The following is a 26,391-nucleotide window of genomic DNA, read 5'->3' on the forward strand; positions in this document are numbered from 1 at the left end:
CAAATCTTACTGTTCACCTTGTTCTGAGCTATGGGCTTTGACAAAAACCCCATCAGTGTTGAGATGAATCCCTCAATAAGGATGTTCATTCCCCTATTTGTAAAACAGGGTGAATGACCCCAAACACTCCCAGCCTTCGACAAATCATGGCTTGATTACTGAATAAAAAAACACTTGCAAAGGTGCCTGGAGATCTTTCCAAGGAAATACACCCTTGACACCTTTATTATTGTTACTCCTCCAGGTAAATTGCCTAAGCTCAGTACATTTAGCAATACTTATAACCACTCTCTCTCACTTAATCGCAAACTTGGAGAATTCATAACTTTTTCTATCAGAGACCTTGGACTTATAGAATTTGTAATTGCTCTACTGTTATTACAAACGTTTCATTTTGTCTGTTGCTACTGAGAGTGTGCCAACTTCCTTTATCATAAACATTTACATAACAATTATCTAATAATGGTTTTGGTCAAGGTCATTCATAGGAGTAGGCATTCCCAGTAGGGAGGGATGGGTAACAGAACTGCTGTTAATTTTTTCCTTTCCAATAATAAACTCTAGAAAGAAAACAGGGCCTTTGTCTTAGCCACTGAATGGTAATCAACAGGTGATCATTAAATATTTGTTAAATAAATTAATGAAGCTTTAGAACGTTGATAATGCACGATAGTAATGGCCCCACTGATATCATTTTGAAATGCTAATGAACTTCAAAAAGGCAGGAGTCATCATTTAAAACCACCAGTTGGAAATACATACACAATCTAATAATTTGAGAATCATTTTAAAGAAGCTAGTTTCAAACACATTTTGCACGATGTTAATGTTTCATGTATGTATAATGTACCAAATGCTATCTTCTGTTTGTGATTTCAGAAATTGCATTTTTTAATTAAAAATAACTTTTATTGTATTTCTTATTACAAAAGTGATACATATTACATATTTTAGCATGATTTTATTTATCCAGGAGATAAACTTTTCTCCAGAGAAATGCATCTTTTTATTTATACTTATAATAAAAATTGATGAGGAAAAAAAAGTATTCAAAGAAACCCACTGTGCCTTAACATAGGCATTATCCTTTTACAGAAGATATAACTATATTCTGGAAATTTAATTTAAGGTAATACTACAGACATTGGACTTAAAAGCTGAAACTATCTAAGTTCATACCAAAAAACGGATAACACAAATTACCTTATATTCTGATTAAATACATGCAAACACTAATATGGGGACTTAAAAATACCATATACGGATGAATAAATAACTAAATAAAAACATTATGTGATCATGAAAAGACAGTGTATATAAATGCAGAAAGAAATCTGCTTCACAAGAACAAAATCGTTACAGTACAGCATGTTACAAGCAGCCAGATGAAAATCACCTGCTACAGAGCAGTCAGGAGCCTTTCGGAAGGCAGCGCTGTGCATATAAAATACGCTCCTCGTTGCTGGATGCTGAGCTGCCTGCAGCCCAGCTCATCACATCTTAGGTAACAGCCCCGTATCATCCACAGTATAAAAAGAACCATTTGGGAAAAGCTACATTTCATTACTTTTCTTCGTACTCACCCTCTTGCCTAGCAAGTGGGCATCTGAGTGAAAGAAAAAAAATGTGAAAAGCTAAAAATTTACCATTCTTAAAAAAAAATAATAATTTTGCTTGGAAGCTATCCTTTGGAGCTTCCATCCTCCTTGGGCAGGAGGACTGACATATTAAAATTACATCTACAAAGACATATTTGCACATTTGACAATCACTGAGCTAAGGAAATTACCTGGCTTATTTTTAATGGAAACCCAATGACTAATGCAATGTTCCCCCTGCACTCCCAATGTATTACATGAGAGACAGGTAGACCACAATAGTGACAGCTAGCGAGAGGCAGGCATCAGAAGACCAGCTGCTCTGAAAGTCACAGCCACAGCTTTAAGAGACCACACCCTGGTGGCGAAGCCCACAGAAGGGCATGTCTCCATACCTGTTTTGAAACCAAAAGAACTCCCAGGCAGAGTAGATTCCCAAGGAACCTTTTACTTCTTCATGGCATGTAAATGGCACCCTAGTTTTCTCTCCAGCCCGCATTCCCAATCACTGGAGAGAACACTAGCCCTCTTCAACTATGAGAGATACACTAAATCAGGCAGAAAACACAGCAGCTACAAAAGAGAACTCAGAAGATGGGTACCCATTTGGGAGAACCTTGCAGTCAGATTATGCCCTCAATGGGCCTGGAAAAAGAAAAACTTCTCTAAATGCAAAAGTTGTTACTGACACTGCTCTTCCATCACCACAGAAGAGGCATTTTAGGGACTGAATTTCTCAGATACCCTCCACTCACCTGGTGAATCTATTTCCAATGTGACAAAAAAGTGAATGCCAACATATGTAAATTGTACTTTATCCTGCTCACCTGGAATGGATGCAGAGACCAGCTCTTACAGCACAGAAAAGGCTTGCTGGAGTTCAGCCCTCTCACCTGAAAACAATTAAATCTGAAGCGGTACATCTACACTGTAGGCAAAGAATAGCCAGCTAGGTATAGTCACAGGTAGGATGTTAAATGCCTAAATAAAGCAAGATTGGCCAACTTGGGCCAAATCCAGTAAAGAAATCAGGAAAAAAAAATTAATTGGTTTAGGCTGTTAAACGTTTTGAGGCACAGAAAAGTTAAGTTTTTCAGTGTAACTGATATTCCCACTAGGTAGACATAAGGGGTAGGAGTGTGATGCTTCTCCAGGCCTCATTTTGGTGGCCCCAAATGTCCGATCCCCACTTCACTTCCTGTTCAAGCCCCAGTGGAGCTGACATCCAAGCTTTTCAGTTGATCCCAGTCCCTGGAGAGGTCTGGCCTCAGCTTCCATTACCATCAGGATAATGATGGGACGGATGCCAGAGACAAGTGTCTAGGCACAGCCAGTGGGGTCTCTGCCTGAAAGCCAGAAAGAGAAACAAAGCCATTAATTATACCACTGCCAAATGGCAAATAATGAAAATAAAGCAGAATCCCTCCCCCATCCTTCCACTGCTTCCCCACCGCCCGCATTCCCACACCCGCATACAGCCATGCACACCCTGGTGTGCCTGCACATGCCCCTTTTCTCTATGGAATCAGACAAACTCCAGTGGCGTCGTCATGGGCTTCCTTCCCGGAGTAACCGACCTTGTGCCACGTTGGACCAGGCACTCCTTTCAGACCTGGACCATAAGCTGCGTACCCAAGATATGAGGCAGAAGCTGTAGGGACCCCTGTGGTAAAAGGAGAGTATGCAGGTTCCATCAGCTGAAAGACCATGCCAAGAAGTGACACTGCGTTTGGGGGCTACTTGGCTTCTGAGGAGAGTCTCTACCATTTGCAGTTATCCCAGTCCCTTCTGAAATCAGCCATCAGAGCAGAAATCAACTTCTTCCCATAAAATGGGATTTAACATTTTGAAAAATTCTTCTCCCTAAAACAGTGTTTCTCAAATGTTGTGTGCATTTGAATCACTTAGTAACCCTGATTTTGATTCAGTGGTCCTGGGATAGGTCCCAAGAGTCTGCACGTCTAATGAGCTCTGGGTCCTTGTTAGGGTAACAAGGAACAACGTATGAGAATGGTGACCCACTTCCCCTGCACTTCCTGGCCCAGAAGAAGTTAAATGCCATTTTGTCCCACTGGCTGTAATGTCTTTAGAAACAAGCAGGTCATACTTTAGAAGGAACAGCCTACTGAATTCCAAGAGATCTCTTTACAATAAATAATGAGTTAAATGCTGTTGACGAGAGTCAAAGCACAGTATGGTCAAAGGTAATTTTTTCTTAATTCTTGTAGAGGCGCCAAAAAGTACACACAACTAAGGAAGTTCATGTGCCTTCCATAATGTCCTTCCTATCTTCCCCAGAAGGTGGTGAAAGAGAGCCATGCCTACACCAAGGACTTCAGTTACACTGTGAACTGGCTTTGGCTTGTCTGAAGCTCAAGCACTGAGCAGCATAAGGTGGTGGGGTGGGTGGAGAACACAACCCAAAACAGAAAACAAAAAAACCAGAAGCCTTCTGATAGGTTCAAGTTACTCAACAATTTTATTTACCCATTCTACACACACACACACAAAACACATTTCAAGTACAGTGATAGAAACCTTACGTGGATCTGAGTGGCATATTTTGAGATCAATGTCACCAGATTAACTCAGAATGCTAAGGACTTACGTGCCTTCTTTAAACAGAGCTGTGCCTAGGAAATCAGCAGGATAACTCTATTGTTTGGGTTCCCAATTCAGTCCATTCCCATTCAACCCCATAGCGCTCAGCTCACGTCCAACCCCCTCCAAAGGGCACAGCTGGTGATCAGTCCTTTGTTTTTGTTATAGCAAAACCATTACCAGATCAGAATGAGTTGATCTTGTTACTTCAACACAATAAAAATAATGCATACAAGCAATCCAGATATAAAAACATTAAATAGGTAAATGTTGGTCATAGATCCCCAGTGAAAGGCTTGCTGGAAAGAATACTTTGCCACCTCTTGTAATAAAATCAATTTTTGAATGCAAAATTTCCTTTGCATTTTTATTTATTATATTATGAATTAAGAGCCAAATGCATGGCAGACTAAAAACAGCAGCATTATCCAGTGGAGTGCTACCTTTCATAACAGGGAAGCAGAGGACACAGAAGGTTCAGAAACAGATAGTAGTAAAAGTGAAATCCTGCCTGTGAGGGAGTGGATGGGATAACTTCAAGTAGCGTAATAGTTTTAGGCTTTGAGCAGGCATTTCCTTAGCTGAGTTTACTAAATATCATACAAGTGAGGTTCAACCTTCATTTTCTAAAAAATGATGACAATTTGGCTGCTACTCTAAAAGAAATGTCTACTAAAAATCAGTGTACAGAACTTCTCCCTAAAGAAAACATGTGGAGTACTCACTTCCTTTCATTATAGTATACGTGCAATAGACAGAGAATTACAATAATGTGCATACACTACCTACTGGCACAATTGGAAAACCGTCAGACTGTCAACTGACAGATCCAACCCAGTAGTCAGTCAGTCATTCAGCATACAGACCCTATTACAGGCTGTCAGTCGGCGTAGAGACCCAACTACAGCCTGTCGGTCAGTCAGCATATAAATACTACTAGGTAGTGTCTTTTAAACATTATGAGTCTAAATTAAATTCCTGGCCATCCTTCTGATGTCTATGTCACCTCTACGGGAAGTCAGAGATCAATCCTGCTAAACTGGACTCAACTGCTACATAATTTTTAAAATTAAAATATTTGAAAACATAAGCAAGTCAAAATGCATACTGGAAAACCTGGGTGAATTTATCACATTTCTTGAAAACAAACACAACATGGCTTCTGAGCTTAACAAAGACAATGGAATGTGCGTAAGACTATATAAGCCTGGTATAGTTCTCTCAATTTTTAGATACTTTTTCTCTTGTTCTTTGGCTACTCTAAGCAACCATGAGTTTCTCTCAGATCCCCTGCTCATAAAAAAACCAGAACATGGTTTATTTTCAAACAGCTATATCATGTTTCTTCAACAAGCTAGTACCTCTGAAGATCAAGTGGGTTGCAAAGAGGAACGCCCAGAATCTCACAGGAAACACTCAACCCGATCAGGAATACAACAGGAATACAATATACTATTTATATTCCTAACTTCTTAGGGGGGAAAAAAAACAAAACAAAAACAACGATAAGACCCCTTAGCACAATGTTTTTAAAAGACTTTCTTTTTCTACTTTCCAATTGAATGTAAAACAATTCCCTTACCAAAACAAAACCAAAGACAATACAGATAACGAATAACAGCTAAATTCCAATCTGAGTGTTAGGAGCTAGAAAGAGAAGTTTTAGATTAAATCTGCTTTAGATTCCTCTTTCAAGTCTGTCACAGAATTCCTCATTCAACTCTGAAGCAAGAAAAAGAAAACAGAACATACAGTGACTTTCCTTTCCCCATTTTATGCCAGTAGATTAATGATAAAGTTTTCACCTACTTCTCCCATAACAAAACTGAAAGCCCGAGCAAAAAGTATTCTGGAGTCCATTCTCTCGTTGTAGGACTTGTGATATAGACATAACCATATTAACGTGTACATGTTACTAATACATATTCAAGTAAGAACGGGAGAGGAGGGCAAGAAAGAAAAGAGGTAGGACTTCTCTAAAATGTGGAATCCGAGCTCTCTTGGAACAAGAATATATAGTTCCCCTGGCTTCTTCCTGCTGAACTTTCTCTGGAGAGATCTTGCTCTGAAAATTGAAGAATTCTGAAACCCTCACTGTTGTCAAATTCTAATTTTTTGTGTCCTATCTGAGATTAATAAGACCACCTCACGCTCCTCTTCTGGGGCAGGCAAACTAGCATAAAGGGAGAGTGAAGAAATCATCAACATGAACATTCCAGTGACCTGTGGCTCGTGTTGGGGTTTCTAACAAGGTGACATAATGCTAGTTCGTCAGAGACGTCTCCTCTCTCTAAGTGTATGTCCAGCCCAAATCCACAGTCTTTGGATCAAAATTCTCCTTCTCATTCATTAGCTCTGAATTACTCTCACCACACAGCAAGAGGAAGGACTGAATGCACGCTCATTTGGGCTAAAGGTACCACCAGCCAAGCAAAGCTAGATAAGGCAACCTCTTAAAAGCACCACACTACCTCCTAGACCACGCCTCTTTCTCACATAGGGTTTGGGGGGAAGGGGCCTTCCTACCTCCCAACTCTTTTAGTATCATGGCCATAGGACAAGAAAAAAGGCAGGAGTAATCTGTACTCCACTTCAGTGTTTATACTTATAGACTCAAAGACCTGCTCTTCTGCAAATGTTCATTTATTGTCAATTGTATGCCCTGTCTCTAAAATAACCTTCTTTAGGGCAAGCACGTTTTCTTCTACTTCTGTGTATCCTACCCCACCCCCACCGCCACCCAGCCCAAAGCCCCACAAACTGAGGAAATAAGTACACATTATGCAAATGGCTAAATAGGAAGAGCGTGTTACTTTACACCCTGGACGCAATTTCTAGCAGAACCTAGGCAAGCAGTCTTTGGAAACTGATCGTGATGTCCTACTAATGATACAAGAATAAAGGACTCAAGGTCACAAGTCAGCTACCTGTGATGACAACCTTTATCATCCTACAGGTTTTATCTCAGCACCTATCTCGAGGGTGCTTAAAATTCTCAGCTATCACCCAACGACATTTATTTCTGTAGTGATTTGTTCCACATCACCGGAACAGCCAGATTATAAAAGGATCGATTCACGTAATATTGTGACCTGCTAAACATCTAACTCCAAAGGACTGTACTTTAAGAATTCCTAGGTTGATGCTTTGTCCAAAGAACTACCATCCCAGCATGTCTCCACCCAACTTCATACATGGAATCCTAACCTGGAGCACATATGAATCAGAATCAGTGAAGCTATTTAAACACACCCATGTCCAGACCCTAATCCCAGAGATTCTGAGTTAATATTAAGCCTAAAGTAGACCCAGGCATGGGGACATTTCAGAAGGTCTAAAGGGGTTCTAATGAATACTCCTAGATGGGAACCATGACAAAAGGTCTCCTTTTACCAAAGACACCTTTGGCAAATAGCCAGCTTGTTCTCACTGGTTACCTCTAAAGGACAAATTGATAACTTTAAGGGGGGAGTCATCGCTCTCTCTTAAAAATGTCACGAGCTCTCGACTTGCTTCTCAGAAAAATGCCCATGTAGTCATAAGTTTTGCATACAAATTTGGGAGGAGCATGCTATCATGGGCCTCCAAGGGGCTAAGAATCCCTGCTCTAAACATTTCCTGTTTAACTCTACAGAGGAAATAAAGTGATAGAAGTGAGTAGATAAATACAGGCAGTGAAGAGATAGACCCCACATAGTGCCAAAGACTCCTTTAGATTTTTTAACTTAAAAGTTTTGAAAATTACTGAAGAATAAAAGGCAACTCTAGTGAACTCTGCTCTACCTTTTGACAAGCATCAGTAGTGATTCCTAAATCTAACACTGTCTTTCTAAACAGTCCCAGAGGTCACTGTTTTGCAGTGGTTGGCAAAGACACTGAGAGCCACCAGAGAAAAGATATATAACCTGCCTTACAAGAGCCCTGCAGGAGCCAGAGACCACCCTACTCTCCTAAACCTCGCTCCACAGCAGCTAGAAGACCTACACTATGCCTATCTCATGAAGTGAAAAACACAAACCAAGATCTTTCCCACATACTCAGAGCCAGCTTCCCCCAGGGCATCAAAGCCTTAGGACTGTTTCTCATGAAAGGAGGCAAGAACTGTCACCCTATATCCACTTGCAAGCTCCAGCGCATCTCTGGATGTTCTATAGCCTAGGCTGAGCCTTGCAGGACCTGGCTTGAAATAAGGCAGAAAGGAAAAGAAAGGCTTCCCCAGTGCAGATCCACTTAGGCCCACGGCAGAGAGCATCAGTGGAGCCTGGACTTCGCTCTCGACAACCTTCCCTTCCCTCCTAAACAGACACCACAATGACAATTACATGCATCACACTGGACAATCCGAAGGGGAAATAAGGGAAGGGGAAGACAGCAGGCAGGTAAGGACTGTGAGTAAAGCACACCTTAAAGAGACAAAGATGATGGGAAAATGGGCTTCTGTGTCCCCCTCCACACCATCCTGCACTTCACCAACACAGGGTCTTTAGTGAGTTTAGATACCAGGGATGGACAAGAACCAAGTATACAGGGCATGCTTAGCCTCAACCCCAGCGATGCTAATCACCCAGAGTGAGGTATCCCTTTTCCTCCTCCTCCAGACCACCCCAACTGAGGTCCTGTCCTAAAACACCCAACTCATCAACGTGCCCCTGGGCAGCGGGATGTTTCACACTGCAGAACAACTAAGGCAGGTCTGGAAACACATAGCCTCACGTTCTGTGTTAAGTAAGATTCATGATGGGGTGTCGGGGTGGGGGTTGGAAGTTAAATGATTCCTGTGATTAGTGACAAGGGCAGGAGGCCAGGACTGGAGGGAAACACACGGGTTACACCACCGGAATGCTGACTTGGGTCTTCGGCTGGTCGGCCCCTTCTTGCATGTCCAGGGCACGGAGAGGGCTGAGGGGCTTGAGGGGCCGGCTCCCAACACTGTAATTTCTTGGACGCCTTATTGTATTCGAACTGGACAGAGGCGTAAAGCTGTTCCTTCTCATCCTTACAGGGGTTTGGTTCTTGGGGAAGTTGTTCTGATTGGAAACGGAGGGACACCACACAAATGAAAGCCAAGACAAAAGCTCACTCATAAAGGTTAAATAATGCTTGTAACCACAACAGCTCCCTCCACTCTTGCTCCTCTGTAGACAGAGTCTGTCATAAGACCTGGCCCATGGCCTGGTCCCCTAGCCCTGGGAAGCTAAAGGGTTGTAGAGGGAGACGCTCCTGGAGCATCACACTCCAAAGCAGGAAAGAGGGACAAAGAAAGGCTTATTTAAGATCAGACAGATTATCAACACAGACCTAGGAATGAACCTATACCTCTTCACCCAGCTTACAGGTTCTTCTGGATCCTGCTTTCTAAAGGGAGCACTTTCCTGGAGGGAAAATTTGCATTTCACTTCAGTCAAACACTTTCCATATTTAATTGGCTTTCTAGGAGCCAACTTTCAAGGTCAAGACTCATGAATGAGGTACTAATCTTAAAAAAGAATAATTCCAACATCTTCTCCATTTGAAAGTAAGAGACTATATAGGACAAGAGTTCTGGATCTGTTTTCCTTTTGTACATAAAAGAAACCCCAGTGTCTTGATGCCAGAGGTTCAAAAACTGAAGGTGGCAGGGAACCTGCACGTTCATGTGTGGGAAAATACTTACAGTTGGCTTCTCACGGTGAGTGTTCACTGCCTCCACGTTGAGTTTAATGGTTTCCACTTTGCACCCTGGGTACACAGAGGAAACAAAAGAGGTCTTCAGGAAAAAGGCTCATAGAAAACTTCCCTGGTTTCAGTTTGGGAAAGCATACTGTAAAATAAAAGCATACCGCACATACATACATTTAAAAATGGAAGGCACTGATGGAACTTCCCTGGTATACAGGGGTGATGAAGTTGAACTTCTACACAAACTTCAGAGAAAATTTAAAAATTCTGACCTTCCTCAATCCCCACCTCCTGCCCAGTTCTTAAATTCATAATTACCGTAGGCCACAGGAGTAAGTTTGAAGATGGTATGGAGAGGGCACCGCAAGTATGGTAGCTCATCTGAAAGCAGAAAGACCAGTGAGGGAAAACTCTTAGTATTATGGAGTAAGGTCAAGCTAATGGAAAAAAGAATCTAAGGAGCTCAGGAGTTTTCTTTGCCCTGACCTAGAGTTACACAACTCCTCCCCTAAAGCCCAGACAATTTTCAAGATGGTCACCACTGAAGCCAGACAAGTTACTGAGTGGCTAAGGAAGGAAATAAGTCCATTACAGATCGTTCCATGCAGGCAAAGCAGGAGTAAGGGCCGTAGCAAGGACCCCACGGGAGGGAAAATCGTGGCCCACCTGGGTACAGCAAAGGTCAATCTGCAGGCTTCCCGGCAGCTCAGGTAGATCAGGAAGGGAACGGAAGTGTCTGAGAAGGCAGCAGCACTTTCTACGGCTCTACCCAGAAACTGTCCTACCCTGAATCCAAAGGATGAAGACGCTTCTAAGACACCACCCTCCTTACAATCAAAGTAACAAGCCGGGAATGCTCAACCACTTTTCTGATGCTGCCGAGAGCGTCAGCATGACCCTGCCCTTGAGCCCAGCAGGACGGAGGAGGTCTACCAGTAGCCACTCCCCAGTGGGGGCTTTTGTACCAGCAGAGTCAATCAGCAAATAGTTGGCCCAGTGGCTGCCGGGAGCCCCACACGACTGCCTCAAGAATGTACTCCAATTTGAATGGAAGAGGGAGAAGTCCGGTTGCCAGGGATCCTGGTGTCACCCCAAATCCAGGTCCCTCCCATGGATGTGTCCCCCAGCCCTTCCCTCAATGGCACCTGCGCCCTTATCCAAGAAGTAGGCCAGGAGGCAGCGCATGACAGCCTGGTGGGAGATGACGAGGACGTTGCCCTGACGCTCCAGCTCCATGATGACGGGCTCCAGCCGCTGCACCAGGTCCTGATACGACTGTGGGGGGAAGGGCAGGCTGGTAGGAGGCGAGGCGCAAGCTGGCAGCCAAGTCAGCGGCTGAGTCCAGAGTTAAGAGGCCACTGCTCCTTCCCCAGCCGGAAGTTCACGTCACCTGCTAATACCCCCCAGCCCTGGCATCTCTTAAGAATATTCAGACTTTTCAAGAGTAACATTCAGACCAAGAAAACTACAGGTCAAGAAAAAGAAATCTGAATTCAGCCTGTATTTTTTTTCTTTCCGAAGATTAACAAACAGGCAGAGTATAAGGCAACAAGGGGCTCCTCGGGTTTCCTGGACGTCCGCCATTCTGTGTATTTACCGTTGCCTCACACATCCCTCGACTCTGAAGCCCCTTAGGCAGGGAAACAGCCTAAAACACCAGCGATGATAGGGAAATCATTCAGAGCCCATATGTTTACTTGGTGCCCATACCTGCTTGGTTGGGAGTAGGACTGAGGGAGTGGAATGAAAAAAGGAAGTAAAAAAAATCATATTGACTCTACAGTATACTCAATACAGAGGATATCCTGCCACCCTCTTCCCTGGAGACCTTAACGAATTAATGAGGCATTCAACTGCCTAAGCTGAATTAAACACAGTACGTATGCCCCAAAGGTAGGAGAACAAACTAAATGATGCCTTAGTACCCTTTCTAGATCCCCACAGGACACTCAATCCTGCCCCCAAACTAACTCTGATCCCTCAGCAAAGGGCTGGGCAGTCGCCCACGTGAGAGGAACCTCACCTCCCCACCAGGATATCGATACAGATATTTCTCTTGATCTCGAAGTGCAAACTCATCTGGGTACTGCTCCTCAATCTCTGCATAGGTCATCTCCTCGCACATGCCCTGCAAGGAGCCACACCGGCTTACACAGGGACACTGACCCATACAGCCCCGCCCAAACGAGGAAGACAACAGAGCAGAATGCCAGTTTTTTTACTAGGTGCCAGGCACTGCACCAAGTCCTTTCATGTCCTGCAACTGACTGGCCAGGGCGTCTGAGACTGGCAGGCTGAGGGCCACTGCAGAGAAGACGTGGCTTCTCCAGCATGGGCTGCCACTTTCTTCAACTGCTGTGGGGAACTGAAAAGTCAAAAACAGTCAGCAGCATAAAAGGAGCAGGAAGCAGGGAAGGAGGGGAAACTGACCCTGGGGAATTCTGCAGAAGGCATAAAAGGGTACAGAGGAAGGGGAAAAAAAAGAAATGCCTACTTTTGTATTCAAGGACAAAGAAAGCCAAGAAAAAAATTGGAAAGGACTTTTTCAGACTAGCTGACCAAATGATGTAAGCAGAAATTAAAGTGAGTTGCTAGCTATTTCTTTTTCCCAGGAAGAAACTATACGAAGGATCAAAATGGAGCCCCACTCTCCCCAGGTGCCAGCGTAGCCAGGTCAAAAATTGGTTTGGATCACATTATTGGCACGGGTGCTCAAGCAGGCAAGAGGCGCCAGCCAAGGGTGCAATTGTTCCCACTTCCTCCCCAAACCGGCCATCGATTCAACTTCCTCAAAGTTTCTACTTGATGGTTCTAGTTTTTAGATAAAGCTGTCCACATCACGATTCCGCAGAGTTCCTGACTAAATAAGAGACCATGCTGGCCATCAAAGCTTCCTACTCACTGCATCAATCTCATTCAGAATCTTCCACTGCTCATAGGTCACCCCCAGGGACTCAGCAGTCTGGATAGTCCTCTTCAATTGGCTCGTCCACACTTTCAGGTCTGCTATCTCCTGTTCCTCCAGAAACTTCCTGAGAGCCTGGGCAAACTGGGGTTTCAAATAAAAATTTTAAAAGAAGCAAAAACACACACAACTGCTAACTCAGCCTATAAGGCCAAAATCTGAGAGGTGATGCATGTAATAAACCCACAAGGAAATCAGCTGTAACTGAATCACCCTGCACTGTGTTAAGCCCACAAGTTGTTCCCATTAAATATCCAATGGCTGAGTGACCACCGCAGAAATGCTTCCAAGTTGTCCACACTTCAATACAGAGCTAGAACCAGTGAACAAGAAACCTTATTCAGCATTTGCTTGGCTATCTGAAACCACAGCCCAAGCCCCAGTGGGATTTAGGAAGCAGTAAGTGGACAGAAGAGATGACCTCCACCATGCCCTCTAACGCTAAGCTTAGGAGCTCTAGCCTGCTGGCTAACTACTCACCTGTTTTCCCCGCATCGAGAGGCCAGAGTCACCCCCAATCTTCCCCAGGAGATTGAACTCGCTCTCTCCGTGCCGGCAAAGGTAAATGGTGCGAGGCTGGACGTGGATATTCATGAGGTAGTAAACGATCTTGCTCTGGATGTAGTCCTGCACTCTGTTCACTAAAAATCGCTGGCCCACGTTTATCACCTTGATGAAAGAAAGATCCCTGGGACAGAGGGGGGGAAAAATCCCCTGGGTATAAAAATCTGAGGATCACAGTAGGAGGGGAAAGGATTTCATAGTTACTTGCAGGCTCCCAGCAGCTCTTCCTCCACTCCTGTCATAACGCCACCCACATTTAAGAAATCGAATGGTAAAAAATGGATTACTCCTCAGAACCAAGATGATAAATTTAAAAAAAAAAAAGAACCAAAATGAAGTAAAATTTCCCAAACTTTTAGTCAGTCAGTACCATTCCCTCAGTGCCTATACTGTGCCCTGCAAAATAATAAATACAATAAACAGAATTCAGACTTCCCCTCAACTAGATGACCTGAAGCTTTTGCTAAACTTGAAATTTGGTGAGAAGCACAACTGCCATTTGAGGTGCTCGAGACCCAGCCAGAGTAAAGCATCCCCGGTAGTGAGAGGACGAGAGGTCTCTATGCAGTCCCAGCTCCTACCTAAATCAAGCCTCCTCACGGGCACTTCCGTGGACTGTTTGTTTTGGGGCCATCATGGAATTTCTCTCCTTATAAAAATAGTAAGGGCTTATTTCAAAAAAATTTTCAAAAACAAAAAAAGTAGAACAATGCAAAAAAAAAAGAAAACCCACCCATAACCCTACTGCAGGAGATAACATCTATAAACACACACACACACACACACACACACACACACACACACACTCTTCTAGAGTATTTTTCTATGTAGGACTTTGAGCTAACTAAAGAATATATTATTACGTCATATCTAGGGCAGTGGTTTTCAACCTCTGTATTAAACAACACCTCCAAATAGCAACATTCTGAGCAACCTTTGAAGGAAATGAAAAACTCCAAAGCAGACCACTGAAGTGATCCAACAGTGGGTTACGCACACTTGTCTCACCATTTGCGTGGCTGCAGGGCTCTATTCTTATTTGAGTAGAGCTGGTAACTGGTCAGACGGCATGCCTTTCCAAAGGCCACATTCTCACAGGCTTCTATGTCCACACATCTTTCTTCAACATGGACTTGACATTTCGTTATGGCTCCTGTACCTCACGTACATCAAGTTAACCTGCACTGTATATCACTTTGCTGATAGACGCTGCCATAGTAATGACAGCCAGCACTGATCAGACAGTTCTCTACGCCACGCATGTTCCTGAGGACTTTAAATGTTTTATTTATATACATAATATGTTATCTGTTATGTATGTTACATGTTATATATAACATAACATATTACATATACATTACATGTACATTGTTTTGTATGTTATGCATGTATTATGTGTGTATATATACATACTTATACATTGTATAACATATATACACAATAAACTTTCAAAACTGATGACACATCTCTAAGGGGTGTCCCACCACACCCTAGTTCAAAACTACTGATCCAGAGCTGTGCTTCTCAACCAAGGGTGATTTTACCCCCCAGGGACATTTAACAATGTCTGGAAACATTTTGGATTGTCACAGGTTGGGAATGTTACTGGTACCCAGTGGACAGAGGCCAGGGATGTAGGATGTAGGTAAACATCCTACAATGCACAAGACGGTTGCCCACAACAAAGAATTATCCACTTCAAAATGTCAGTAATGCTGAGAATGAGAAATCTTGCTCCAGAGGATAGAGAGGAAGAATTGATAATAAAAAAACACTTCAGTGTTCAGGTATAAGACGCAACCCAAACAGAAGCCACAAATCCATACCTTGTTTCTGTGGAGTGATATAAACATTATGGGTCTGGAGTGTCAGAAGGAAGTTTGGGGACAGAGTCATAGAAAGGCTCTTTTCTCAAATAGTAAGAGACCCCTGTCTCAGGCCCTTTAAACCTTACTTGTCATAGTTGTCTGGGTCAAGGGGTCGATAGGTGACTTTGTAGCACTCGATTCTCTTTAGGAAGTCTTCCATCACATTCTCCCTGTTCCTTTCAGGGTAGTCAGGGCTCGACACCTTTACCTCCTGGAATCATAGGAAGAGCAGGGCCTAGTCAGCGGTGTGCCCTCAATAGCCCTCCTGCGAATAGCAAAAAGGGGCTACTGCTAGTAAAGAAAAGTTGTCCACAGAAGTGGCCTTGCACTGGAGCGCTGGCAATCCCCATTCATTGAGCACGACCCCTCCCCCCAGTCCTATGACCCTGGCAATTAAGAAGGGAAAGACAACTGGGGAGTCATGTGCATGCCCTTGGCTGAAGGACAGTGGCAGTCATGCAACTGAAGCTGCTCTTGAGCCGCGCTCCCTTCATGTACCTTCCTGGGAAAAGAGAATGGGCTTCAATTTCTCCCCATGACCATTCAGAATAGGGTAATTAATGTGATTCATGCCTGAGTGGGACCAGATGCCTCTTCCTTAGATGACCCCAAGTAGCCCTGTTGCTGAAAAAGCACCGCCATGATACATATGCATTGATGTCTATTCAGCAAAGCATAGCACAATCCATCAAATGGGCACTGGTTTATGCTGTGACTACACAGGGCAAGAGGCGTTCAGTGCATAGAGCCCTGACTTGCGTATTAGACAATTGCTAGGCAGATGACCTTTCTAGAAGGTGGCCCTGGCAGATAATGAAGTCTGGTCTATTCTACGAATGCCCCTGGGTCTCAGCACCCAGCTAATATGCAGCACACAAGGCCATGATTCCTACAGTCTAAGTGTTGGTCTCCATTCAACAGCTAATTCTTACTTTATTCCTCAAAGCCTCAATTTCTTCTCCCAAGGGAAGAGTGCAGAAGTGCAAAATAGTGCTCTAGCAGATCAAACAGATCATTCTGTGATGTGAAACATGTCTATTTCTTTATTTTATTACCCCGTTGACTTTCCCCCCAACCCCTCTCCACCTCACGCACACACACAGCACAAAAGATAAGGAGGTGGTGGTATGCAGAGGTGTCACCCACCAGGATGTTGGCAGCAATGACGTCAGGATCATCACAGACAGATTCCACAAAGAACACCTGGCCAGGGAGAGGAGGCAGTGACAAGTGAGTCAAAAATGACCAGGCTGTTCCTTAAGACCACATGCTCAAACCTGCCCACCCCAGTCACCACATCCCCCAGGATTTTCTTTCATAAAAGTGCCCTTCAAGGCCTCTTCATTTAAAAATAGCTCTTACCACATCCCCAGGGCCTCAGACATACAGGCTAAGGGTCTGAGAAAGGACCTGCAAGAAAACACTCAAGGACTGGGGGTATGCCCCAAGAAGAGAGAATCAGATATCCAATTCTGTCCTCACTCACCAGAGTCAAACAGATCCACAAGTCCCTCCTAATTGCCCACTTACACTCATCCCTTTTCCTCCGGCATGGTGGCAGATCCTACCTTGAAAGAATTCTCCTTGGCAAAGTTCAAAATCATGTCCCTCCTCTCCCTGGTGGTATTGGTGGCATCAAACACCTGGAAAGACAGCCCACAAGGTAGACGAGTGGGGAGTGAGAAATGGAATCACACAAAGGTGGACCCAAAGTGGGGCTGTACAGCCTTGGAAGGGTGGAGACCAAGACAGGGAAGAGGCAGGTAAGGCTTACCGCAATCTGCCCACTCTCCTCAGTGAGATATGCCTTAACGTCTTCCAGTGCCACCACAGCACACTGTCTGCCATGAGAGCAAAGGACATCAGCAAGAGGAGCAGGGCGAGACCAAGCTCAAGCACAGCCAGAGACAAGAACATTTGGGTTGCTATGGGAATCACATGCCTTCCTGCTTAGTTCTCCCATTGGTCAAAAATTTTCCCTAACTAGACCTTTCAATTTCCCCACTGAGATAATGCTACCATCCTGTATCTTTCCCCTCCCCTTCTGCAAGCTTAACCTACAAGCATATATGCATCTTCCTGAGCCCTGTTCTTCTACCCACCCAAGCCCAAAGTGACCTGTCCTGTGAATAACTTCCACTTAAAATCCCCACAGGATATTTACTGAAAGGAAAACCAAGCCCTGTCACATCCACTCTTGTGATGAACGAGAAATGGCTGGACCAGAGGTCAGGCCTGAGAAAACTCACTTGCGAATCTTCATGGCCTCCTCGTTGTCGTGTCGGAAGAAATCGTAGGATTTATAGGACTTGACTGCTTCACGCCGATACACCCCAAGATTAAACACTGCAAAAGACAGCAACACCCCTCAGCAGTGAAACAATACAATGGCCATACCAAAGGGGACTTCCTGCTCTAATGTCAGAGTGGCCAATGGGATGAAAAAGGCAGCAAGGTATGTTGGGAACAATACCAGATTAAGAGTCAAATTAGGCTCGAGTTCAGACTTATTGGACCTTGGGCAAGTCTTAAGCTGTCCAAGTTGCAATTTCCTAAGCCACTTTGGCTATTTCACAGGGGTACTACTAGGATTAGACAAGGTGATGCATACGTAAGGGCTTTGAAAATATAAAACCATACGCTATCAAAGGCATTCCCTCAAATTAAGCCAATCCCCCAGGCCAGGAGGAAACCACTCTGTGAACAGGGAATAAATTCAGTAAATCAGGAAGCAACCACTATTTCTTCCAGAAGCACCCTATATATGACCTTGATGCCAGGAAGAATAAATTCCCCAGAGGCCTGTGAGACAAAGGAACTGATCATTTCCCTTCCCAAAGAATGAATGACCTGCACCTACCTTTGGTGGGCACCCCAATCCAGTTGAGGTAGCGTGTGAGTTTCTTGGACACATAGGTTTTGCCCCGGGCTGGCAAGCCAATCATAACGATGAGAGTAGGGGAGTTGGTCATGTATGATGCCCAGGCTAGAGAGAACATGAAACAGAATAGGACCAAGTAAGGTTCATGCCCTGGGCTAGGAACTTGATAGTCATAATCTCATTTAATCCTCATAAACCTCGGTGAGGCAAGAGACCAAGAAGACCGGGAAGGCAAACTGAGGAGACATCGGGTAAATCCTCCCTAAAGAGAGTTAAAGGGCCATGTAGACTTCCAGAAACTCCCCAGGCCAAGACATGTCTTCCCCACATGTCCAAGGTTTTCACAGGGGTACCCAAGGTGGAAAGAGAGGGAAAAGTGGTAAGGATTAGAAAGACAGTAACTATCCTTAATATGAGAATGTCCAGTAACACTCAAACGATAATAGCTGTGAAGGAAGGTCTTGCGCCTGGAGATTCTACCAGTGCAGAACTGAGCGGGCTCCCGTAACAGGTCCCACAGAGTGTCTACGCTGAGGACTTCATCTATCCCTTTAGAGCCATGGGCAAGAATTAGCTTGCCCACCACCAAAAGAACCTGGCTTCACGTTGTTTTGGCCGTGAACTCGGGACACGAGCTTAACCCAGAATTTGTAAACCAGAGATTTACACTGTGGAAAAGCCTACTTGACACAGGTTCTGACGAGACCTCAGGAAGCTTCAGTAAAGCTTAGCTCACAAGGGCATGACACGGCCCATATGAAAGGAAAGCAAGACAATTTAGAAGCAGGAACAGTCATTGGTCCTCACGAAACTTATTTACAGAGATAGGTCTTACTGGACAGGTCAGACAAACTAGATGTTCAGAGGTCAGGTGACTTGCCTAAGGACACACAGGAATCACAGGAAGAGCTGTCGTTAGAGTCTAGATCTTGTGCTTCCAAGGCACCTTTTCTCTGTAAAACGAGCCTGATTCCTCATTAGCTTGCTCAGAGGCTGGCTCCTTCCTGCCCATCGCGCCACAGAGGAGTGGTGGGAGAGGGCCCCGCACTAGTGCCAGCCACTTTCCTGGGTCCAAGGCCTACATGAGGTCATGTGGGAGGCTCGGGCTCCGCTGGCTCCTCCGCGGGCAGGCCCTGCACAGGGTCGGGAGAGGCAAAGAACTGCCTTGTGCCGCCCAGCACTGCTTTCCAGAGGGTGCACTGCAAGTTGCTGCTGCTACTGCTCTACCCTGGACAAGATGGCCCTGTGAGACTAAGAAAGAATCCAGTAAAACTGGGGGAGTTGCATGGCAAAGTCATCTTTCATCTTTTGAGAAAGGAATGTAAAAAGATCTCATTGGAGAAGTAGGCAGAAAGCTTGGGTGGAGAACAGGCCTCAGAAGGGCTGTTTGGCAAGAACACTTGGAAGCCAAAGAGAGGCCCAAGCAATGAGGGGTAGACTCAGGGTCAGAGGGCTTAGTTTTAGTCCTAGTTTTCCATGCACATGGAAAATTCACGGGCCTGGGCATGCACTCCCCCCGAGGGAGGTGATGAGCAACAGAAGTGATTTTCATACTTCCAAACCCAGGGCAAAAAGGCAAGTGAACTCACCCTGCAGCCTCAGCTATTACTAATCCCTAACCTCTGAACCCTGACGGGGGTCAGCCTGGGATCAGTTGCCTCAGGTTTCAGCAGTCGAATCCTCCTGAGCCTTCACTTTCTCCAGCTCAGCACGGCACTCTTCTCAATCCCCCATGATTTGGCTCATTACCTGCACTTCCAGGGCTGCTTTGTCCACACCTTCCAGCCCATTAGGCACTTCCCCAGTGGTCCTGTTACCCTCCCTAATGCGGAAAACAACTGATACTTGGGAGCTGCTCTAAAGCTAATGAGGGTACCAGCTGCTCCATGTTTGCCAAACTGGACAGAGAGGGCTCAGAACAAAAAATAAGGGTCACTAAGGTCTCCCGATGGTACCCCCCAGCACCACACCTCCCGCCTCTGCCCATGACACACCCACAGACACCTGCCACAACCAGTGCTTCTCATTTTCCGGAGTACAAAACTAGACCAAACTTCCTATCTCAAACTGCCACAGTGGCAAAATCTAGGAACATAGTGTCTTGCCTGTTAAAGAACAAAACCACCACCACCACCTTAACTTCAATAGTAGATACTCCATGCTGATTAATTTCAGAGACAATGTAACACATCCCTGGACATATAATGGAAATCTGCTTCAATCCTGAAATTCTCTTCTACCTTCTTTATGCACGGTTTAACTCCTTTTCTCAGTCTTAAATTTATTTTCCCTTCATGAACACGCTTAGAGGAAATGAGGGCTTGATAACTTCCCTCTTATAGACAAAAAAAACCTCAAGCCGAGAGAAGTGAAGAGCTTGGCCCACAGTCCCACAGTAGAAAGTCAAGGTCAGGGCTCTGACCAGACTCCTGGTTTCACGTCGGCCCATTCAGTCCCAGCCACCAGCTCCTGTCAGTGGCACCTGACGAAGGGAGCCATGTGGAGAGCATGACTACACTCTCTAATCCAAGCCTGAAGGGTGGTCTAGAGGGCCCGTGGTTCCCGGCCTTTTTATGACCAAAGTCTTCTTCCACTAATTCTTCTAAATAGGCCCAACATTTCGGAAATATGCTGCCCAATAAGTGTGTTTCGTTAGTAATGTCTTCTTTTTATTCATCAGAAGTCATAAAACTGCTGATTATCTCCTGCTATTTGACTGATAGGTCTGAAATATCCAAGTTCTGCAGTGAAACACTAAGGAAGGTAATATTTTCATTAACCAGTACAGCCATAGTTACCTTCAATGCCCAATTACCACCAAGGGCTTTGAAATATTAAAAACATCTTACAGTATAGAACTTTGTAGTACAGTACATTAGTAATGCTGATCAGAATTCTAATTGTCTATTTTTTCTTCTACTATTTCTGCAGAGAAGTTGCCAGCATAAACATGCAAAGGTGTGTGTGCAAGGATGCTCACTGCGGCATTGTTTGTGATGGTGGAAAACTGGAAACAACGTAAATATCCATCGGGGAGATTGACATAGCCATACCTGCAATACTGTGTAGAATGGGGTAAACCTGGATTTACTGACGTGATAAAAGTCCATGATATTGTAAGTTAAAAAAAAAAAAAAAAGGGAATGGCAGCAGAACCAAATATATACGGTGTGAGCCTATGTTCATTACTAGGATACACCAGAATAAGATGTCAGAAAGAATCAAACTTAACAGGGACAGGAGAAATTGTGGAGGGTATTTAATTTTTCACTTTCTTTCTGTATTGTTTGAAGTTTTCATGAACGTGTATTGCTTTTGTAATTAGGAAAATGTACACTTGGGAACTTGTCTGTTCCAGACATACCCCAAATATTAAAGAATAGAAAACACAAAGAAAGAAAAGCGTGTAGACCTCTCCCACACACATTCTCGCTTCCACAGAGCCCTGAAACCAGTTATCTGCGCACCTTAAAGACACCTCAGCCATCACTACTCCCCTTCCCCCGCATCCCTGGAGTAGCTGAAGTTCCCGTAATGTTCCTTTGGAGGTTTTGGCTCCCTAAAGTGCTTCTTCGGTCCTGCAGCTCAGTCACCTCCCAGAGCCAACACAGGTGTAATTAGCAGCAAGGGGATAATGGCTGAGCTATTAATAAAGCAACTGCTGGGTGTGAACACTGAGCAGCTCTCCCAAGATATAGGCAAATAACAGAAAAAGGAAATGAACTGACACATATTCTCATAACTGTATTTCTCCTTTGACTGTGGCTACAATAGTCTCGTGGTCCAATCAGAAAGGGGAAAAGAGAATGGGGTAAATGAAGGACAGAGGCTTTAAGACAACCCACATGCTTCCAGCGGGAAAGAAGAGGGTGGAGCTGGGAAGGGAGAAATCAGAGCCATGCGGAAATTAAGAGTCTAGAAAACCGAACAGAGACGTGGATTACTGCTTCCTTGACTAATTAAAAGCCCTCAAGGCAGAAAAACTGCAGAAGAGTCAGAAAGGCAGGTAGGAGATTCCTTTGGAGAATAAAGCAGAGCTAGGACTGACACTATGCATTGTTCAGGGTGAGAGACTCCCACAATTACTAACTCCCCCACCCCACCCCACTCCACCCCCAGACACACATACCAGCTTTCTGCTTTCTTTTGAATCAAGTGTACCTCTCCTTAAGATGTGCATCCCGAACCCCAAAATCCGGGTCACCATATTGTCAAACAAAAGAAGAAAACATTCTTTACTGAAAATATAATTCTTCACAGGGCTCTTTTAAATAGCAAGCTCCCAGCACAGTAGTTAAAGTACAATTCAATTTTTATATAATGTTTTAGAAATAAATACAACATGCAAATACAGTCACCAGTGAAAATAATACACCAGCTATGTGCCCACCAGTCTTCTAAGTGCTTTCCTATATTTATTCATGTAATTCTCACATCACTCTGGGAGGAGATACTATTAGTATCCCGATTTTATAAAGGAATAAACTGAGGCATGGAGAGGACAAGTAACTTGCTCAAGGGCACACAGCTAGGAAGTAGTAAAACCAAGATTCAAACCCAGGCAGTCCGACTCCAGAGGCTGCACTCGAACATCTCACTATACTAGTTATCGCCCATGGGGTACCTGCCCTTGGTACCTAGCTTCCTGCCTGGCAGAGAAAGGAGACCCTAATTGTAGAGGTACACTATACTCAGTGTCACATCCAAACAAGCTGCCTCTGCTACAGCCCAAACCCCAGCAAGCCTCATTGGCACTAGGTGAAAAGAGATTATCATCATTAATCACGAGACTGACAAGGGCATGACATCAAGGTCGAGACTCTGGAGAAAGCTTTGAACATGAGATGATTCCAGGTCTCATGCTGCTCGGCTGTTTCCACCTACTGATAAATATAACCACTGAAGGGAGAACTGACTGATAGACTTCCAAAGGAAAAGTGCAATCTAGAAGCAGGGACAAGGGGTAGCATTCCTTTAGTTTCCCCAAAACATCTGGGGCCCAGTGGCCCTGGACCTTTTGGACTGGGCTATGCAGTCTGGCAGTCTATAATGATGCTTCGGAATGCAGATGCTTCATCTCTCCGCAAATCCACCTGCCATATCTGTCTAAAGGATTGGCACGAAAATGTTCCTGTGAAACCTGTCCCCAGAGGAATGAACCTGCAGGAAAAACAGTTCGCAAAGTTCAAAGGCTACCCTGTGAGAAAATATGGTGCCCAAGACACTGTGAAAAGTCAAATGTCAGGGCTTATTCCCCTAAGGCCTATAGAAATGAGCTACTGGCTGCCACCTGCAATTTCTACAGTGAGCAGCACCCTCACAAACCTTATCAGCCCCCAGTATTTCCTGCACACTACCACTCTGCCTTACTCACTGTGTGTACGATAATGCCTGTCCTAACTTTTAACATCAATCAAGTGTACAGAAACCCCCAGGAGACAGAGATTCAGTTAAAGAAAGCAATAAGAAAATGCCGGGCCACACCAGCAGTCCAGCTCCAAGGACAGACATTTCATAGTATACTTATTTCAGACAGGAAATTCCCCTTGTAGATTTTGTTTTAAATTGCCATGTTAAAGAATTATTTCTCACTCCCACCAAGCAGCAAAGTCTAGGATTACAATTATATTCACCGGATAAAATCCTGGGAGAGAGCAGCCCCTCCTTTTTGCCAGAACTTACAACATTTCTTCTCTGATAGTCGAAGATTTGAGGCTTTGGTTTCACAGCTGCTGTTGTTCTGTTCTGAAGATGCATTATTCCCAGACATGGCAGCTCTTCAGGAGAGGTCTGGAAGGGACAAAAGGAATGTAAGGAAGGAAAGAAAGGAGACATCTCTCAAAACACTCAGTGAAGAGGATCAGTGCAGCATAAGTGAAAATACCCTGGGCCAGGAGTCAAGTCCAGCCCTCTTTCTCCCAGTTAATAGCTACATGCCCCAGGATAAGTCATGAACCCGCTGCCCTCTGCTTTCTCATCTATATATAAATAGAGCACTAGAACCTTGCTTTACAATGCAGACTTAGGAGTTACATTCACACAAATTATCTTCTTCCGTCCTTCCAATAGTCCTGTAATAAGGCAGAATTTGCTACCATTATTACTTCTCTTCATTTTACAGATTTGAAAAACTGAGGTCAATCAAATTAAGTGGCTTATCCTAGTTCCTTCCTGACCTTAAATTCTAGTTTAAGAATCTGGAGAGAGTAGTGGCAGCAGTTGGGGGTGGGGTGGGTTGTGAACAGATCAAGTTCATTATGATAAAGAAATGGCAGAAGAATGGTAGAATTCAGTCCTGAAAAAAATGAGAGAAATGGGAAAATCTCAAACATGTTTCCTGAAAGAAAAACTTTAGCTGGACCCTGAGACACTCCTAGCACGTCACCATCTCTTCTCTAGTGTTCTCATTCTCCTTGCTCCCCACCGCTCCCCATCTAGCCCCGGGATGAAGTCTGCAGAAGAAACACTGGGAGCACAAAGAATATCTTCCTCAAGGTCCCCTGCAGGAGAAGGGGTAAGTCCTGACTCGAACTGGGGTAGGGGAGCCCCGAGTTCACTCCCCAAACCCAGACAAGGGACTCGTTAAGTAGGAAGGTACTATTACTTCAAAGACCTTGCAGTGTTATTCTACTGACCGCACAAATCCTCCAATCGAAATACCAGCGGCGGCTCCCGGTCCCTGAATGTCCCCACTCCGGGCAATGCCTGGGGGCCGGCACTTGCCTGACACAGCAAGGCACCGCCGTTCCGCACCCCATCCGGGTGCCCGCAGCCCGCCCCCCTCCCTCCCAGGCTCCTGCAGACGCTGCACAGCTGTCGCTCACCCTATAATCCCTAAAATCCCTCCCGGCAGTGGCCCCGGCACTTCCCCCGAAACGCTGCACACTGGAGACGACAGACTGTGGCCTGGGGCCCGCGCACGCCAATCGTCGGCACATCCAATGCCCCAGCCTAGCTCCGCCCACCCTCACGTTGGTCCTCACCTGGAGAGAATCGTCGACCAATCCAGCGCCTGCAGGCCCCAGGGGGCGGGGCTCAAATCGGAATCGCTGACGCTGGTTCTAGAGGGAGGATGAAACTGTGAAGGGGAAAGATCACAAGTTTCCCAGCAGTGTGGAGGTTGGTTGCATCGTTGCTTGGCAACTAATAGGGCTGGGGGCGGGGTTTATTAAAAGCATTACTTTTTTTCATACTCTCGCGAGAGTGGACTAAGCAGACGTCTTGAGAGGGTGAGACTTTTGGTGATGGGAAGAAGTCACGGAGGTTAACTCTTCCCTCCCTGAATCCCAGCAGGACCTGGTTAGATCCATAAATTGGAACGTAAGCTTTAGAAGGTGCTTTGCGCGGGTAAACTACCACAGTACTTAAGCTGATTACACCTTAGGGTATTTGCACATCCTTCCTATAGGTCAGACACTGTAACCTAAGAAAACCAACTACTCTCATCGCTGAACCAACCACATACTAGACCCATCCACCTACTCCAGTGGACTTCCAGCCACCTTATTTATATTCTCTCCTACCTCCCACACTGTACCATCTGTGATGGTCATCTTGAAGAACCAAAGAGGAAATGGCTCCAGCAGGAAAATGGGTCATGAAAGGTATAAAAAGATTCAAAGTTTCCATTTCTACCAGGATGGAAAAAGAGCAATGAGCATGGATTTCTTGGAAGAGAGATAAATTCAGAGATGTCTTTATTCCTCCTTCATCTGGGGATTAAATTCATCCTTCAAACAGCTCCAATAGGGTCGTCTCTTTGAAGCCTATTACAGCGCTCAGTATGTTATAGTTGCCCCCAGTGCCTATACAACTCTCTTTATTCGCCAAGTATTTATCGAGCACTTATTTGCAAGACGTAGTCCTTGGTTCTAGGGATACAGGGTGGAAAAGGGCCACATAATCTAGCATTATCACACTGCTGTGAAATTCAGTGGTTGTGTCCTTTACCTGCCGCCCTCTCTTCCGATTACAATGAGTACTTGTCATACTGAAGGTAGAAATGGAATCATCTTCATATTTGTCTACTCAGGGCCTGAAGTGGAATGTAGATGACACACATTAGTTCTCTTCATTCCTTCTTATACTGCCACCTCCTGAAGGTGGCATTGCCCTAAGCCCAGATGCTGACCTCATCCTGAGCTTTCTGGTGTGACAAATGGACGTTTACAAATTACAGTCTCCTGGAGGTGGGAAGGCCAGTTGTCCCTTAACCTCAATGAGTCAATGTTTGCTGCAGCCATGAGTCTACTCACG

General features: G+C 44.8%; 1 protein-coding gene across 8 annotated transcripts; it reads right to left on the reverse strand.

The window, feature by feature from the left end:
* Nucleotides 1–946: 946 nt before the first annotated feature.
* Nucleotides 947–25,274, reverse strand: PFKFB2 (6-phosphofructo-2-kinase/fructose-2,6-biphosphatase 2). Of its 8 annotated transcripts, XM_074322166.2 has the most exons (16): nt 24,771–24,921; nt 23,769–23,925; nt 18,115–18,240; nt 17,504–17,600; nt 17,029–17,095; nt 16,823–16,897; nt 16,401–16,457; nt 15,341–15,465; nt 13,303–13,510; nt 12,760–12,906; nt 11,881–11,985; nt 11,003–11,132; nt 10,176–10,238; nt 9,853–9,917; nt 3,176–3,261; nt 947–2,944 (listed from the first exon to the last, which is right to left on the reverse strand). In XM_074322166.2, the coding sequence occupies exons 1-15, from the start codon at nt 24,891–24,893 to the stop codon at nt 3,205–3,207; spliced, it is 1,602 nt and encodes a 533-aa protein (XP_074178267.2). In that variant the 5' UTR covers nt 24,894–24,921; the 3' UTR covers nt 947–2,944; nt 3,176–3,204. The 8 variants fall into 8 exon arrangements, with proteins under 8 accessions (XP_074178267.2, XP_074178269.2, XP_019608042.3 ...); XM_074322168.2 differs by lacking the exons at nt 3,176–3,261; nt 24,771–24,921 and adding an exon at nt 24,960–25,109 and having other exon boundaries at nt 23,818–23,925; XM_019752483.3 differs by lacking the exon at nt 3,176–3,261.
* Nucleotides 25,275–26,391: the final 1,117 nt, after the last annotated feature.

Source organism: Rhinolophus sinicus, chromosome 11 (assembly GCF_057876585.1).
Source record: "Rhinolophus sinicus isolate RSI-liver-muscle chromosome 11, RSI-T2T, whole genome shotgun sequence".
In the NCBI taxonomy this organism is placed as follows: domain Eukaryota; kingdom Metazoa; phylum Chordata; class Mammalia; order Chiroptera; family Rhinolophidae; genus Rhinolophus; species Rhinolophus sinicus.

Coding starts and splice junctions, on each gene's coding strand:
- PFKFB2 (XM_088801705.1), bottom strand. CDS start 25,073: ATGTGCCGACGATTGGCGTGCGCGGGCCCCAGGCCACAGTCTGTCGTC. Junction 17,096..17,503: donor GAGGCCATGAAGATTCGCAA/GTGAGTTTTCTC, acceptor CTCTCATGGCAG/ACAGTGTGCTGTGGTGGCAC. Junction 15,466..16,400: donor TCATTGCTGCCAACATCCTG/GTGGGTGACACC, acceptor CTATGATTCCAG/GAGGTAAAGGTGTCGAGCCC.